Source organism: Myotis yumanensis, unplaced genomic scaffold (assembly GCF_028538775.1).
Source record: "Myotis yumanensis isolate MYYU_CA2020_CCGP unplaced genomic scaffold, mMyoYum1.0.hap1 SCAF_1, whole genome shotgun sequence".
Lineage (NCBI taxonomy): Eukaryota > Metazoa > Chordata > Mammalia > Chiroptera > Vespertilionidae > Myotis > Myotis yumanensis.
This window is the reverse complement of record NW_027223752.1, coordinates 60,977,298-60,994,405: the sequence shown is the minus strand read 5'-3', so window position 1 is coordinate 60,994,405 and position 17,108 is coordinate 60,977,298. Positions and strand designations below refer to the sequence as shown.

General features: G+C 39.9%; 1 protein-coding gene across 4 annotated transcripts in view; it reads right to left on the bottom strand.

Moving 5' to 3' along the window:
• Positions 1-17,108, bottom strand: part of WDR72 (WD repeat domain 72) — a 305,723-nt gene that overhangs the window by 250,122 nt on the left and 38,493 nt on the right. For all 4 annotated transcript variants that reach the window (XR_011472409.1, XM_070422447.1, XM_070422455.1 and 1 more), the window contains 6 exons: positions 16,088-16,233; positions 15,605-15,701; positions 10,868-11,009; positions 8,974-9,219; positions 6,230-6,450; positions 2,979-3,174 (listed from right to left, as the gene is read on the bottom strand). Coding sequence is in view for 3 of the 4 variants with exons in the window: in XM_070422447.1 (XP_070278548.1) it covers positions 2,979-3,174; positions 6,230-6,450; positions 8,974-9,219; positions 10,868-11,009; positions 15,605-15,701; positions 16,088-16,233 (1,048 nt within the window). In the remaining variant the exon portion in view is untranslated. The remainder of the gene's footprint in view (positions 1-2,978; positions 3,175-6,229; positions 6,451-8,973; positions 9,220-10,867; positions 11,010-15,604; positions 15,702-16,087; positions 16,234-17,108) is intronic.

Below are 17,108 nucleotides of genomic sequence, written 5' to 3'. Positions count from 1 at the left end.
CCCCGGACTGTGAGAAGGATGTCTGAGTGTCAGCTTAGGCCCGATCCCTGGGGGGTCCTGGACTATAAGAGGGCACAGGCTGGGCTGAGGGAGCATCCCCCGCTCCCAGTGCACGGGTGGGGTTCCTCGGCCTGGCCGGCGATTGGGACCGATCAGGGCCCTCTCACCCAGTCCTGATCAGGGCCGATTGGGGCCAGCTGGCTGGGGGCAGGGATTGTGGGAGGTTGGCTGGACATGGGAGGTTGGCTGTGGGAGTGCACTGACCAACAGGTGGCAACTCCTGTGTTGAGCATCTGCCCACTGATGGTCAGTGCATGTCATAGTGACCAGTCGTTCGGTTGAATTGTCGTAACGGTTGCTTAGGCTTTTATATATATAGACTAGGGGCCCGGTGCATGAAATTCGTGCACTGGGTGGGGGGGGGGGGGTGACCCTCAGCCCAGCCTGCCCCCTCTCACATACTGGGAGCCCTCAGGCGTTGACCCCCATCACCCTCCAATCGCCTGATCGGCCCCTTGCCCAGGCCTGACGCCTCCGCCAGAGGTGTCAGGCTTGGACAGGGGACCCCCATCTCCCCCCGATCACTGGCTCTGACCCCCGCCCAGGCCTGATGCCTCTGGCCCAGGAATCATGCCTGGGCAGGGGACCCCCATCTCCCTCTGATCGCTTGCTCCACCCCCCGCCCAAGCCTGACGCCTCTGACCCAGGCTTCAGGCCTGGGCAAGGGGACCCTCATATCCCCCCAATCACTGGCTCCGCCCCCCGCCCAGGCCTGATGCCTCGGCCAGAGGAGTTGACCCTCATCACCCTCCGATCGCCGATCACCGGATCGGCCTCTTGCCCAGGCCTGAGGCCTCCAGCAGAGGTGTCAGGTCTGGGCAGGGGACCCCCAGCTCCCACCATTCCCGGCTCCGCCCCTGCTACCCACGATCTCTGGCACCACCCCTGCCAAGACCTAAGGCCTCTGGTGGAGGCATTAGTCCTGGGCAGGGGATCCCCAGCTCCCCGCGATCTCCCGCTCTGCCCCTGCCCAGGTCTAACGTCTCTGGCCGAGGCATTAGTCCTGGACAGGAGACCCCCAGCTCCCCGCAATCTCCCGCTCTGTCCCTGCCTAGACCTAATGCCTCTGGCCAAGGCGTTAGGCCTAGGCAGGGGACCCCCAGCTGCCCAGGATCGCTGACTCTGCCCCTGCTCCCTGCAATGGCTGGTTCCACCCCTGCCCAGGCCTAACGCCTCTGACCGAGGCGTTAGGCCTGGGCAGGGGACCCCCAGCTCCCTGGGGTTGCAGGCTCCGCCCCTGCCCAGGCCTAACGCCTCTGGCCAAGGCATCCGGCCTGGGCAGCGGGGACCCGCAGCTGCAGCAGCCCCGCAATCACAGGCTCTGCTTTAGGCCCAGGCAAGGGACCCCTAGCTCCCGGGACTGCCAGCTTCACCCGTGCCCAGCTCCCATCGCTGGCTCCACCCCTACTTCCCGGCTCTTAGCTCCGCCCTGGGTTTCCGATCACTGTCAGTGGCAGGGGGCTTCTTCCTGCTTTCCCTTTCGCCTCCCTGCATTGTGCCTACATATGCAAATTAACCGCCATCTTTGTTGGCGGTTAACTGCCATCTTAGTTGGTAGTTAATTTGCATATCGCCCTGACTAGCCAATGAAAAGGGTAGCGGTCGTACGCTAATTACCATGTTTCTCTTTTATTAGATTAGATTACTAAGGGCTTAGCACCTATAGGCACTGTTGCAAGCATTGCACTTAATCCTAACAGAAGGCAGAACTATGACTCCCACTGCACAGATGAGAAAATTGACATATGAAGAAGCCAAGTCCTTTGCCAAGGTCTTATAGATCTTTGCTATCAGGCCCCATTTGCAAGCCTGGACTTTACAGTCTATTTTATGCATTATACTTAACTGTCTCTCAGGTTGATAGGTTATGTAAGAACTCGAAAACTCTCCTAATTTTGTTTATATTGTGCAAAGAACAACAAGGGCCCTCATATTGGTTGTACATTTATACATCAGAGCTACAAATTCCACATCAATAAAATTGAGAACAAGACCTTTCCTTTCTATCCTAGAATTGTGACAAGCTAATGTGAAAACAAGCATGAAATCCTGTCCAAACTATGAAGCATGGTACACATATAAGGTGGATTATGTTGTGCCCATTGTAAACCAGTACATTAGCCATCATTATTAACACAGGAGAGTCAAATGTAAGGAAAGTAGCAATTATTTTGGTGACGTACAGTTCTAAACTAGAATATTACAAACTATCCATCTGTTAGTAATACCTGACATAAAACCACCACTGATTAATCAATAAATATCATGCAATGGTTTCAGTAAAATGTACTCTCCAGGGTACTCCCCTGATTCATTTACTAATTACCTTGCCTTATTTGATATGCTCCCAGCATTTGCCTGAGATGTGTTACTCTCGAGTTATATATCAAAACTTTCTTTAAAAAATTGAAGGTTCAAACTATACATTCACTATGACATCAAAAGTTCAGGTGAGCCACTCAATTTTCAGTTTCCCTGACTCAACTTTTTGGAGTTTTGTAATTAATTATATTCCATTGTTACTGGTCATCAATTAACTCAAAATGTTTCTGAGATGGTGAGTGTGCTGAAGGAGGCAGAATTGAATGATAATTTGAGACTGGTAGGACACTAAATTTCTCTCTTGTTAATAATTAAAGTAGATAACGTATGCCTTTATTTATAGCTTCCAGAAACATCCGGCTCATTCCTGTGCACTGCCCTGTCAGCTAATCATCATTGGTCAGGGCCTAACGTGGGCCACTGTGTTTTATTTTCCACACCCACCTTCCCCTGAAGCCATCAAACGCAGACCACCCAAAAGTTAAAGCAAGTGAGGCCACCACAGCTTTATTCTCTGGAATCCTCCACCGAGCCAAATGTTTGGATGCATAAAATAAAAATGTAAAGGATGAAAAAGGGGTAAAATGTCAATTTACCTGTTTCAATCTCCCAGATGTAAACGGAGTCATCTGCACACCCAACAATTAAAAAATCCTCAACCGGGTGCCACTTTATCATCTTCACCGGGAACAGGTGCTTCCGGGCACAGAAGAGGAACCGCTTCTCCTCCAGGTGGAGGAGGGCCACGGAGTGGTCACCGCACACACAGAAAACCACCTGATTGCCCCTCAGCTGCGGGGGGGACAAACAAGCAACATCCTTTGTAAGTAAGCAGGCAAATGCTTTCTTTAAAATTGAATCAGACCCTCCCCCTGCTAATGTGAAATGTTTATTAAAGCCCCATTTTGTCAAATGACATTCTACAGCACCCCTCCACCTAACACGCTAGAGGAGAGCTTTCAACACTGCGTGGATTTTAACCCCAACGCCCTGTCGGGAAGGTCAAGAGATGCAAGTACAAAGGAGAATTCCAGGCCAGATCCACTTGTAAGATAAATGAAGGACTTGACCATCACTCAGCAGATTCAGGCAGTGTGGGGCAGACGTCGGAAATAATGCAGAGTCAAATAACCCTCGGAGCTAATTTGTTGCCACAAAAAGAAGCTATTTGTAGACAGAAGCTTAGGCGCAAGGGAATCATGAGCTGGTATTTTCCACTTAAAGCCTCAAAATGTGATTTGGTGCTGTTCCCAGAACTATACAGATTCTAATCCAAACAGGAAACTCAGTGTAGACACAATTTAAAGGAAGTCAGCATTAGATAGTTCCCAATTAATGTTCCGTCTCAAAGACACAAGGACCAAAAATAGGCTCATAGGATAAAGAGTCTTAAGATACTTTGAAAAAAGTCAGCATGTGGTTACCTGGAGCACAGTTTAGGTTACCAGCCGTGGGCAAACTATGGCCCGCAGGCCGGATCCGGCCCATTTGAAATGAATAAAACTAAAAAAAAAAAAAGACCGTACCCTTTTATGTAATGATGTTTACTTTGAATTTATATTAGTTCACTCAAACACTCCATCCATGCTTTTGTTCCGGCCCTCCGGTCCAGTTTAAGAACCCATTGTGGTCCTCGAGTCAAAAAGTTTGCCCACCCCTGGGTTAGACACTATCCATGCTGGTGCTGGTGAAGGTCATCAGGGAGGAGTTTATAGCAGCTCTGTGCCTTCCCACCACTCATACAATAGTCAGACTATGAATGCAGGTGGGGTGGGGTGGGCTGGGCTGGGGTGAGGCGGGTGGGGCAGGAGGAAAGCAGGGAGTGGCTTTTCTACCTTCTCTGTTTCTTTTCTAATCACCTTGCTATTAGGATGTTCCCACTTTCACAAAGGCAACTAGCCAGCGTTTCAGCTGCTATGTTTAAAGCACCAGTTGGGATCCCTTGAAAATCTCCCAGTGCCCATCACTGACCACATTCAACGGGGCATTGGGAGGCACGTTCTTTTTAAGGAAACTACAGAAGTCCCGAGGGAAACAAAATCACAAAGTGGCAGGTGAATAGATGGGGAGAGCCTGGCCTTGAGAATGGGGAAGATGGCATTGCCTCCCCAATATAACCTCCTGGAGAATGTGCACAACCCACAGCCTCTAGAATGGACAGTCCAATATACTTCAGCTATAAACATACAAACGTAAACGTTAGGCCAATAGGAATCTTTTCTCCGGGCATTTGAATTGTAAAGCTAAAAGAAGGCATAGGGAGAAGCAAGAGGAGTGAGCAATCAGAGAAAAGTAGACTTCTGAGGTAGGGAGACTCAAGGAGTGACCTTGGTTTCTATATTTCAATTCAAGTTCTGGCCTTGCTATAGTGTTTCATATTGTATGTATAACGATTGCCACTTATGCCCTTTCGGTAACCTCCCTTGTTAATCTGACTTGGTTTGAATGGGTTCTGATCCTTAGAGTTAAATTATCTCTGAGTGAAGCAGAGGTAAAAGGGGTCAGGAGTGGAACTGACTTGGACTCCCATGCTGGAGCTGAGAAAAAAATAGTTTAAAAAAAAAAGGATAAAGGAGGGGAACCTCAGAAATAAAAGACATAGCAAGATATCCCAAATCAGCCGAAACCGGTTTGGCTCAGTGGATAGAGCGTCGGCCTGCGGACTGAAGGGTCCCGGCTTCGATTCCGGTCAAGGGCATGTACCTGGGTTGCGGGCACATCCCCAGTGGGAGATGTGCAGGAGGCAGCTGATTGATGTTTCTCTCTCATCGATGTTTCTGGCTTTCTGTCGCTCTCCCTTCCTCTCTGTGGAAAATCAATGGAATATATTTAAAAAAAAAAAAAAAAAGATATCCCAAATCAGCACATGGAAGTTTATTATTTTAAGCCAGTTAGCTTTATTTCACTGTTTTATTAAATTATTTGTATTGCTGAAATATTGCTTTATTTATGTCTACTACAAAAACACAGTGTAGCCGTAACAGGTTTGGCTCAGTGGATAGAGCGTCGGCCTGCGGAATGAAGGGTCCCGGGTTTAATTCCGGTCAAGGGCATGTACCTTGGTTGCGGGCACATCCCCAGTTGGGGGTGTGCAGGAGGCAGCTGATCAATGTTTCTCTCTCATCGATGTTTCTAACTCTCTATCCCTCTCCCTTCCTCTCTGTAAAAAAAATCAATAAAATATATATTAAAAAAACAAAACACAGTGTAAGTTTTGTCCATGTTTACTTGAAGCTGATTTTTTTATAATCTTACTATGGAGAAATAATTTTTACAAGCCAATTAACTAACTTAAAAATTCAGGAAACTCAAAAGGTGAGTTTAACAAATATGTAAGATCTGTGGAATTTCAATTTACATTGCATGATAAAATTATACCTGAAGGTATTTCCATTTGTCCCACCTACACAAGGTAGATGCTCATAAATTTTTTAAAGTTAATTATTTGTTAAAAAAATGGAAGAACAAACAAAAATTTATTTAACAAAAAGCAAATGTAACTATCAATAGTATTATAAAAGTAAATTGTTGAAGGCAAAAATTAATTTCTAATTTGTAAATTCCTATATTTGAATTTCTTTTTCATTGTCATCACTTTTATAATTTTACTCCATTGCAAATTTAAAACTAGGAGAAAACAGACAAAAATGTAAGTACTTTAGAATTAACTGGCTTTTATGAAGCCAAGAGTTGAGAAAACCTTTGCTTTAAAATCAAATTATTTACTTAAGTTGTAATAATAACATGCATATAAAAAGATTAGAAAAGAACACATAAAATTATCTAGTTTTAATGTTAAATAACTTTTAAATTTACGTGATATATTTTACTATTTGTCTGAACTTACTCTGAAGTTCTCTGGTGGCATCAAAAGACTTGTTACTGGACCAGCTTCCAAAAAGAATTTATGCAAAATTTCTTCAGTAAAGATATCCCACATGATGACACATGAGTCCTGGTCCCCAGACACCAGCCAACTTTGGTCCAATTTTGAAGAGAGACCATGTGGGTAAAGTAATGAAATAACACTTTGATGATGGCCTTTGAGAACTTTGTAAGGAAGGGAATCTGAAAAACAACCAACACCAAATAATACAAAAGTTGTTTTTGTTCAAGAAATAGTCCTGCGATTGTCTTTTATAAATTTTTAATGTAGGAAAACTACAAAAGTGAGGCAATTGGGTATTAAACAATCCTTGGACCATCTCAAAGGCAAGTGCTCCTCTGAAGCCAGATCATTCCTGGTGAAGCACTAACGCTGCTTGTTCAAAGTCTACTGATTCTTTAAGGACGTTAGCAAGTTACCAACACCAGTACCATGAAATGGCAAATGCTATACTAAAAGAGCGAACAACTTTGAAAGTTTTGCCTCTACAGAAAAAACTTAGAACATTATTGCTTTACTTTTAATTAGCAGACCGGATGCATACAAGGAAAACAAACTGTCACAGGACATTTTTGTTTTCCAAGATATCAGAGATTACCTAGTTCCAACTCTTAGTTTTACAAATAAAGTGTTTGAGGCTCAGAGAGGTTAAGTGACTTGAATCCAAATGAAAACACAGCATAATGTTCAATAGCATAGCTTTCTGTAAAAGAAATATGACTTTGCTTTTCTGGATCTATCACTCAATAGATCTGTCTCCATGGACAAGTAGTTTTGTCCTCTCTAAGCCACAGATATGGCACCTAAAAAACCCTGAGATAATAATAGCACATCTTCCCACAAGACTGTTGTGGTGTGAAATAAGAAAGGGGCCATGATTTCTTAATACTGGCACTTGGTAGAAAATGGTATTTTATACCATAGTTATACTAGAACTCAGGGCCACTGACACCCAGTCCCCACACTGTTTCTTCTTCCATTAGCTAACTAAAAAATTGGAAAGGACCGCAGAACGCAAACTTTTATTCAAATTAAAAATGAGTCCCAAAAAGTCATTATTACGTCTTTAAAGAATCATTAGTTACTTCTATTCCATCAGATATGCCCTCACTTTACATCCCCTGTGCAAACCAAGATAAATAGTAATTCATTTTAAGAGTTAGTGCTCAGGCTGGTTTTCTCAGTGGTTAGAGCCTTGGCCCACAGACCAAAGGGTCCTGGGTTCGATTTCCAGTCAAGGGCATGTACCTCGGTTGCAGGTACTATCCCAGGCTACAGGTCGGGCATGAGTGGGAGGCAACCAATCCATGTGTCTTTCTCACTTTGATGTTTTTCTCTCTCTTCATCCCCCTCCCCGCAACTCTCTTGAAAAAAATCTATTGGAAAAATATCCTTGGATAAGGATTAAAAAAAAAAAAAAAAGAGTGAAAAAAAACCTACTAGTCAAATGCAGGTTTCTGCTTATTTTCTGGGTAAGACAAAACAGCCCTGGTAAAAACTGCTAAGGTTTTAAGCTTTTTCACTAACTTTAACAGCAGTCACTGAGCTGTATAGCAGGACATTACTTCTCCTCAGTTCGGTTCATTGCTATTCACAGCTCTATTTCAGTCAATTACTGAGTCACAAGTTAGTAAGAAGCCAAAGTAAGCTGAGAACATTAGCAGACAAGGTAAAAAGTTTATTTTGTGTGTTTTTGTTTTCAATGAGATTTGGTCTTTACCATTAAGGACCTTCTAATCAAGTAGGATCTGTGGAATAAAACATAGAATACAAATTCATCTACACATCTCCAAATCTCAATCACCTCCTACATTTCCTGCCTTTACTTAAGACAACTTACTACATAAATCTTTATTTAATAGGTATTCCCTGTTGCAATGCTCAAAGATGTAGAACAGCATATTTAGTTTTCATTAACAAAGAAATAAAAATTAAAGCAGTAAGATACCTCTTTCTACTGACTGGCAATATTAAAAAGTTTACTAGCATACAAAGTTGGCTAAGACTTGAGGAATAAGGCATTTGCATAAGCTGTTAGTGAATACACATAGACATTGGTGCATGTTCTTTGGAGAACATTTTTAGATAAATTTTCAAAATTAAAAATTCAAACAAGTGTTGATCCAGTAGTTCTGGGAATTAATACTATAGATATACTCACATGTATGTGCAAAGATAGTTAATTCTGCATTGTCTCAGTAGCCAAAGCCTAGAAAAACTTAAACATCTTTGAACAAGATCTTTTAAAAAATTAAAATTTGATAATTATTAATCAATTAAAATGAGCTCATAAATAATGTACTCCAAAAATATTTTGAGATTTGTTTAAGAACATTTCAGTAAAGTGTTCAGAATATGTTTTCATTTGTGTAGACTAATTAAATGAATGCATATTGCTATACTGGTATATGCTTATATAGGCACAGAATTTTTTGAGAAAGGAATAAAGAAATGCATTAGCTGTTGCCTTTGGTGAAGGAAACAGGAAAATCAAGGAAGGACAGAAACACTTCTCATTGTATAATCTTCTGTTTGACTTTTTAAAAAAAAACATATTACTTTAACTTTAAAACCTGTTTTAAAGTTAACAAATTTATTAGCAAATGCCAGCAAACTTTTTAAGCTTCAGCAATCTTCTTAGTACAATTTGTTAAAGTTGAAACTTAGACAAATTAAATAAATAGGGTGAAGTAAAATTCAACGACCTTTCAATAGAGAACCTCCTTCCAGAAGTCCTGCTTTGGCAGCACTCAAAGCCTGTGTAATGAAAATGTTCCCATCTTCACAGCCACATACTAGTTTATCAAGACCTGGGACATACTCTGATGAAGTGACCACCACACTTCCAGCTCCGTCTTTAAACCCGGAGAAGTAGTCGATAATGCTTTGTGACATGATATGATGCTTATCAAAATTATCTTGAAGGGTCCAGGTGGTAGTTATTGGTATCTCTAAAAGGAAAACATACAAGAAGGGGAATTTGGGTTTATCTAGCCAGCATAGACTGGGAAAGTATTATCAAGGCACCATCCCTTGGGGGATACATAGAGGCTCCTTTGCTATCCTAATAGTGGGCTATAGGCATAAAAGTTCTCCCGAATCCACTGTCTTCATTCAAATGCAACATTATTGATCCTCTGTCCTTCGAAAATCCTTGAAGAATAAATGTGTAATAATGCATTCATTTTAGACTTAGGTCTACTGAACAGAACTGAGGAACTACTGCAGTGATGTAAACTGTAAGACCAATCTCATGAGTCCTCTACTTGCCTTAGCAATGTTAAGAAAGAAAATTGGGGGTTTTTTTAGTTGTGTGAGGTAAAGGGAAGAAATTTATTCTTTCAGTGTCAAGGATAGGAACATCTCAAAATTGTATCATAAGCCTAGGCAACTATCTATGGCTACCAAAAGTGCTGGTTACTATTTTATGTAGCTGAGCACCCAAGCATGAGAACTGGGCCTCGGGCAGGCTCAGGAAGTGAGAGGGGCTTGGCGTCCAGGACAGCAGGAGGCAAGTTAAAGCCAACCTACCTCGCTATGCACTGGCCTCCTTGGCCTTATGGTACACATGCTCCAGTGACTATGAAAACCTCAACCCCAAAACTTAGACTAGTACCAAGTGTTGTCATAAATGTCTATTGCTCTAAGTACAGAGAAGGTTGGGTGGACACTTAATGCTGCTGCTGTAAGTAGAACAGACATGACAAATCCTAGAGCCACCATCGAGTGGCCCAGCAGTGGGCATGGCATACTTTTTTAACTCTTAAGATTGGCTTGTAAGAAACTTTTCCACACACTGCACCAAGCTCTTAGTCTATTTCTCAACCCATTTCTTATTAATCTAGGTCTAAATAAACCATTTTGAAAACAACTGGGACAGGGACACGAAAAGTGATACCAGCGAAATAATTTACTAATGGAAACTTGTGCTTGGAAATTCAAGTATAAAGAACCATGATTCAGCTGTGCCCCAGACAATGATCACAGAGGTGACAAACTGATTTGGAATAAGGGGGAAAGAGTAAGATGGGGTTCCTCAATTTGGCACACACCGTCTCAGGAGTTTGCAAGTTCTCCACAATAACATTTACATTGATGATTTCAGTGTTTTATTCTAAGAAACAATAAAATAAGCAAATGTGAAATCATCTAATCATCAAATTGTCAGGAAGTGAGAGGGGCTTGGCATCCAGGACAGCAGGAAGCAAGTTAGTGCCCTTGTTTATATATGTGCTTTCTGTTCCAAGCACATATATAAGCAGCTGTAATAATCCCCATAGAGGAATTGGTTGAAAAAGGGGTACAGCATATGGACATGACAAAATAAAAAATATGAATATGGTATAGCAGCCTGCTCTATATTGTTATTGCCAGCATTCATTTTACTTCAATAAGACATCACTCATGTTAAACTACTGCTATTTTGTATTATATTGGCTGTATAGCTGCATAAGATCTACATAAGAGATTTATGTTGGCATCTAGTGCATAGTAGTACATGAGAAATTTCTTCCTGTTTGTAGCCCATGTTACTCAACTTAGAAAAGCACGGAGCTAATTATAAACTAGTTCTCAGGAGACATGTGAGAGTCATCTTACCTCCAGGAGAGCCATCAAACTTGGATACAGGAACATCGGGGATGTGCCACAAAGTAATTCTTCCTGAGACTTCTCCGGAGAAAAGTACCTTATAGAAAGGCTCTTTTCTTTCATTCATGTAGCCCATTACACAGGGAAGGCTCTGGTCCAAAACAAGAAGTAGCTTTTATGTAGGAAAATATCTAAGTATAACATGACAGCCACTGTTTTTAAATGAAGGAACAAAACTTCATAGATGAACTAAATTGCTTCCATTTTATTTCCCACTATTTCTAAATGTTCAAGTACTTACAATTTCTTATTTAAGACAAAACAGTTTTTATAAAATAGAAAGAAATGCCATCAGCTAGTCTTCAGATAGTTAATAAGAATATCTAACATTTATTGAACATGTTCTGTGTATGTATTACATATACTATTCAGAGCATTACATGTACATATTCAGTTAAATAATCCTCTCAATAATCATATGAAGTTAGTACTATCATTGTCTTCACTGTACAGATGAATAAACTGAGAGTGAAGATTTGATTATCAAAGGTGATATAGAAGATAGTGAACTTGAGTCCAGTATTCTGACTCAAGAGCCCATATCTTGATAAGAATACTCTACTGTCCACTAAGAAGGCTTAATTTTTTATGTTCCAGTTGTCAGTTAAAATAATAACAACTAATGTTTGTATAATAATTTTGTGAAATTAATATACTTTCCACTTTCTGATGAACATTTTTCAAATTCAACATACTTGATATCAAGTTTCCTAAGTGGCCACAAAGAAAAATAAGAATGAGTACATAAATTGTTAAAATATGTATTACTATATGACTTTAATATACATAATCTTGTATTGGTATAGTTTATATTAATGTTATATGTTTAGAGAGAGTTATAATTTTGCTGAGGCAGAGTATGAATATTGGGCACCAATGCTCTGAAAGATAGGTTTCCATTAGTGAATGAGGGTAGAATCTCCCCAGGACCTCAGTGCAGTGTAGATGTTCTTTGGATAGATAGGGATTATGCCAAGGGATCAAAATGATCAGGTGATTAGAAAAACAAAAACAAAAATTACTTTTATTTATAAATATAAGGAGCACTGAAAAGAAAGCCAACTGCTGGTGCTAGAATGAAAGATGCCTAAGAAAGTCTTATTGATGGGATCACTTCGTAAGTTATATAACTGTCTAACCAGTATGCTGTACACCTGAAGGTAATGTAATACTGAAAGTCAACTGTAATTAAAAACAAATTTTAATTAAAAAAAGAGACTACGAAAGTGAATTTCCTCATCAGAAAATATATGTTTGAAGGTCCAAACTTAAATAAATTAGTGGGAAAATTCCATAATGTATCTTTAGAAAATATTAGGGGCCAAAATACTGCTACATTCAATCCTCACAACAAAGTAAGTAAATATTGTTATTCTACTTGTTATGGAGATAAGGAAACTAAAATAGAAAGAAAATAAGAAACTAATCCAAGACAGTTCAAAGAAGATATGCAATCCTCTAAAATCCTAAGAAATGAAAAGAAAAACAGTTCCTGTGAAGTCAGTTCTCTGAATAAACCTTGTTTTGTCTTGTTTTTAAGATTCAGAAGGCAATGTGGGGTCTTAGAGTTCTCATAGTCATCATCATTGTGTTAGAATGGTTTTGATAAAACTTGGTTAAATTAACTTCCCAAATACTCTCAGCCTTTAGGAACCTTAGAATTGCCCCGTCCAGCCTCCCTCGATATGTTGATGAGAATGAAGTTCTAGAGAGGCTGGTGGGTTACTCAAGTTGGGGCAGCACATCTCTTCCCTCCATGTGCTGTTGTTCCCTCTCTAGTTCTGCAATTCACCTGAAAGCCTGCTCAGAGTCTCTTACCATATGAATTCTGATTGATCATCCCAGGAGACAGTACCCATCGCAAGGAGTATCCATCCTCCAAGGTGTAATAAAATAGTAATTAAGAGTGAATTCTTGGGGGCTGCCTGGATTCAAATACTGGTTTTAGATCATACTAACTCTATTAAAGGAGCTAATTACTTGATTTAGACAATTTGCTTAACTTCTTTATGTCTCATGGTCTCTAGCTATGGAATGAAAGCTAATAAAGACACCTACTATGGTCCAGTCTGTGTGACTCAGTGGTAGAGCATCGACCAATGAACCAGGAGGTCACTGTTCGATTCCCAGTCAGAGCACATGCCTGGTTGGGGGCTCAGTCCACAGTATAGGGCATGCAGGAGAAAGCCAATCAATGATTCTCTCTCATCATTGATGTTTCAATCTCTCTCTCCTTCTCCATTCCTCTCTGAAATAAATAAAAATATATTTAAAAAAATAAAGGCACCTACTATGTGGGACTACTGTCAGGACTGAGTGGATAAGGTAAGGTGCTTAGAATGGTGCCAGGCAGTTGGTATGTACTCAACAAATATCAACCAGTCTTATTATCCACTTTCAGAACAATTGAGAAACCCACTCCAAAGACCCGTTTGAACCCAAACGGCCTGGGTTCAAATCCTGGGAATTAATCTCTCTGAACACCCGTTTTAACATGGGAACATGGTGGGTACTCATGTAAATGAAGCCGTGTGCATGTTTGACAATAATAAGAACTATCATCACCATCGCTGTCATTACTCAGTTCATGCACTCAAATGTCTTACCTGCAACCTTCAGGTTGTTTCTACCCCAGTTACTCCCCCTCAGCACAGCAGCCTTACTCCTCAACTAAGACCCTGGGAAGCCCGGCTCCTCATTGTCACAGCCAGGAGCCCTGCCACAGGCCTCATCAGATATGACTTAAAGCTTCGAAGACTCTACGAAAGCTGCTGAAAGGAAGGGAAGGCCCCATTCTTGCTACTACAACTCTATCGGCAGATATGTCCCCTACATCCCAAAGGGTAACCCTGAGAGCATATTACTATCAATTCCTGAGATTTAAATTCTATGGTATCTACCCCCGCCTCCCCCCCAAATACTAAATGTTTACACAGCAGCCTTTCCTAAGCTCGCCAGGTCTAACAAACTCATCTCCCCCTTCCACCAAAATGCTTTCACTACTTAATTGCATGCATGACTAAGAAGTCTTATAATTAGTGAATAGTGATGATGTTTTGAATAACGTAAATAATATCTGACTTCCTTTTCTTGGCTGGATAAAGGGCGAGCAAGGGGCTAAGAATAGGTAGACCATCATCTTTCAGTTTTAGATTATTCTGGCATATTGCACTGGTTCACAAGCACTTCCCACCTTTCAAATACAGACACAACTGTGGTTGTCTAAACAACAATCACTGACAGAGGACCCATAAATATGCATCTTCACATTTTGGGAAACAAAACAAGGTAGCTTCCCACAAGATTAGTATTTTTTAAAGTTGCTTTGTAATTGCTGTATTTTTTCCTTGTAATTATGGGTACAGTGTTTATACTTGCAGTAGACTGGAAGCTCCTAAAGGACACTACTTATATGTAGCTTTTAGGGAGAACTGTGCTTTGTAAAACTGCAATCTAGAGGTAAAAAAGAAAAAAGGGGCAGGCCCGTTCAAAATAACTAAAAACGCCTTTTGAGTCAGCCACAATGCTGCTTTTGTGATCAACGGGACACAGATCCATTGCTGCCCACTGACGACTGTAGAAATACCGCTGAATGCCATAATTCTGAGGTCTGCCTACGCCCCAGCGGTACCAGCAGTTCTAATTTTTGGCTGACAGCTTCTTAATCAACTTTTTGCAACAAAACCTCACAGATATGTCAGCGGAACAATCACTGAACTGTAGGATTTCCGACAGCTATACTGTCTGATTATGCAAACCATCACTCTGTAACAATTAACATGCTTCCTTGGTTGACACATCAGTAATTCAAAACTCCTCCATTCTCCATGAAATGCCTTTTGGGTAATTAACTGATGACTAAGTCCAATAGGTTAAAAAAAAAAACACACCACTTTGGTTAACCCTACTATAATAAAATAACTGCTTAAATTTTCAGGCTTCATAGCATGTCAAAGATACAATTCAGCCAAGTAAAAGCTCACAATTATATCCTCAAATTTGTCTGGAAACATAATTAAATTTGTTTTAAGTAGAACAATTATTCATAAAAAGAGGTAAATACATGTGAAAATGATTTCAATATTTTTTAAAAAGAGGGATATAAACATTTTGATAAAGTTTAAAAATTGGAAAGATACATTAAAAGGTTAATGTTGTATCAAACCATATATTAAAAGGATCAGTGAAAAGTATGTGTGTGTGTGTGTGTGTGTGTGTGTGTACAGAGAGAAAGAAAAGAGAGAGAGAGAGAGAGGGACTAAATAAAGTAAAATGTTGGCAACTGGTGGATCTAGGCAAGAGGTAAATGACTGATGATTGTAATAATTTTGCAACTTTTCAAATATTTAAAAAGTTTTCCAATTACAGTAAGTAAATACACATAATAAAACATATTTACAATGAATATTTATGGTGGCAGAGTTGGCATTTTAACTCCTCCTTTTAAAAAAACATTTATAATTTTTCTATAATAAATATGTATTGCTTAATCAGACTTGAAAACAGATTTTTTAAATGCAAAGTTTTCTCCTTAGTAGCCATTAACCGTTAGATTTGATTTTCTCATTAACAAATTGATGTGAATCTTCAATTCAATTTTTCAAGCCTGACTCTGTTACAGACAAAGCAACACTTATCTGAGAATGGGAGTGAAACAGCACTGAGCAGCCCCTTTTCTTGCATTACCTTATTTTCCTGCACAGAAGTAGAGCACAGTAAATGAGGATAAATGGTCTCTTTAAGCACTCTTCCATCAGCAGGGTATATGCTTTTTGAAAGCCCACTGCGTGGCAAAAAATAAAAAGCAAAGTTTAGAACTTTGGGGCTCTTTATTCGTGTGTTTTTTTCCCCTCCCCAATTTCAAAAGCCGGATGGTACCATTCAAGTTTCTAAACTCTAGTTAGAAATTGTTGGGTTAATAATTACAAGTGACTTTTTGAAAACCCAGCACCAGCTGTACAAGTTATACATGGCTAATCTCATTCCTTCATCCCCTGCTGTTTTATACAAAGGCCAAAGCCTACCAAGCCCAGAGTAAATCTTCCAGTGCCAAAGTTGTTTTGTTCTGGTTTTTGATCTTGGGCAGCATGCAGGGATTTTTCCATAATAAACCTCCCAAAGTTCATTTCCAACCTGAATGTTTTGTATGCCGCTCCCATCTGAGCCCACCTGTTCAGCAGCTGATAGATGTAACTGTGACCATCTTCTGTCCAGATGATGATTCTGTGAGCAGCAAGCACCTCTCCACCAGCAAAGAACTGCCCACTTCCACTGACTTCAGTCCGCAGAAGGGAAAAATCGCAATAATCATAAACCTAAAGCCCCAAATGAAGGATGCACATTAACAAAAGCTTCCAATCTAATCTGCCAATGAGGTGAAAGATAAATTGTGCTCATCAAGACTATTTAGATGACAGTATTAATACAACAACATATTAAGTATTGATGAGAGCCCACACTGTACTCATGTATTAAGATATCCTACTAGTACTTAGTTTTTCTTATTGTCCTAAGGTAGGTTTCAGTAGGTAAACTTTATTTGGCTAATGTGTCCATTAAGCACAGAGACTAGAAACCCCAAAATCTCTATATGATTGTATTCTTCCTATATGGGTAATCCACTTTAACATTTGGAAATTTATTACACAAAAAATCTAAATAGTAGAAATCATTTGTTAGACCATAGACTTAGTATTTTTGTTTTAAAACATATCAGCATATACATAAGACAATATAGAGTCATTAACTGAACCCTGTATGTGAAACATCAAAGGAAAAGAGAGTGCTAGCAAGTGATGGTAACTTTGCTTTTTAAAAAAAATCTTCTTGGAGACATCAGTGAATATATTTACAAAAAAGAAATATACATTCCCTAAAAAACAAATGTAGTGACAAAGCAAACAAAGAAATATATACATATATACATATATATATTATTTATATATATATACATATACATATACATATATATATATATGTATATATATGACCAATTTATGTAGGTGAAAGTATTAGTTTTATTTTTAATTCTAAAGAGCAAGCATCAACTTTTGAAAATAATCTAGAGATAAATGCCCCTTATTAATATGGTTTGTTATTAATAACATGAGCATTTACTATTACATGTATAATCTCCTGAGAGGCAAAACAGCAGAACTAATAAAAGTCAGTCATAAAAGACAGGTCATCC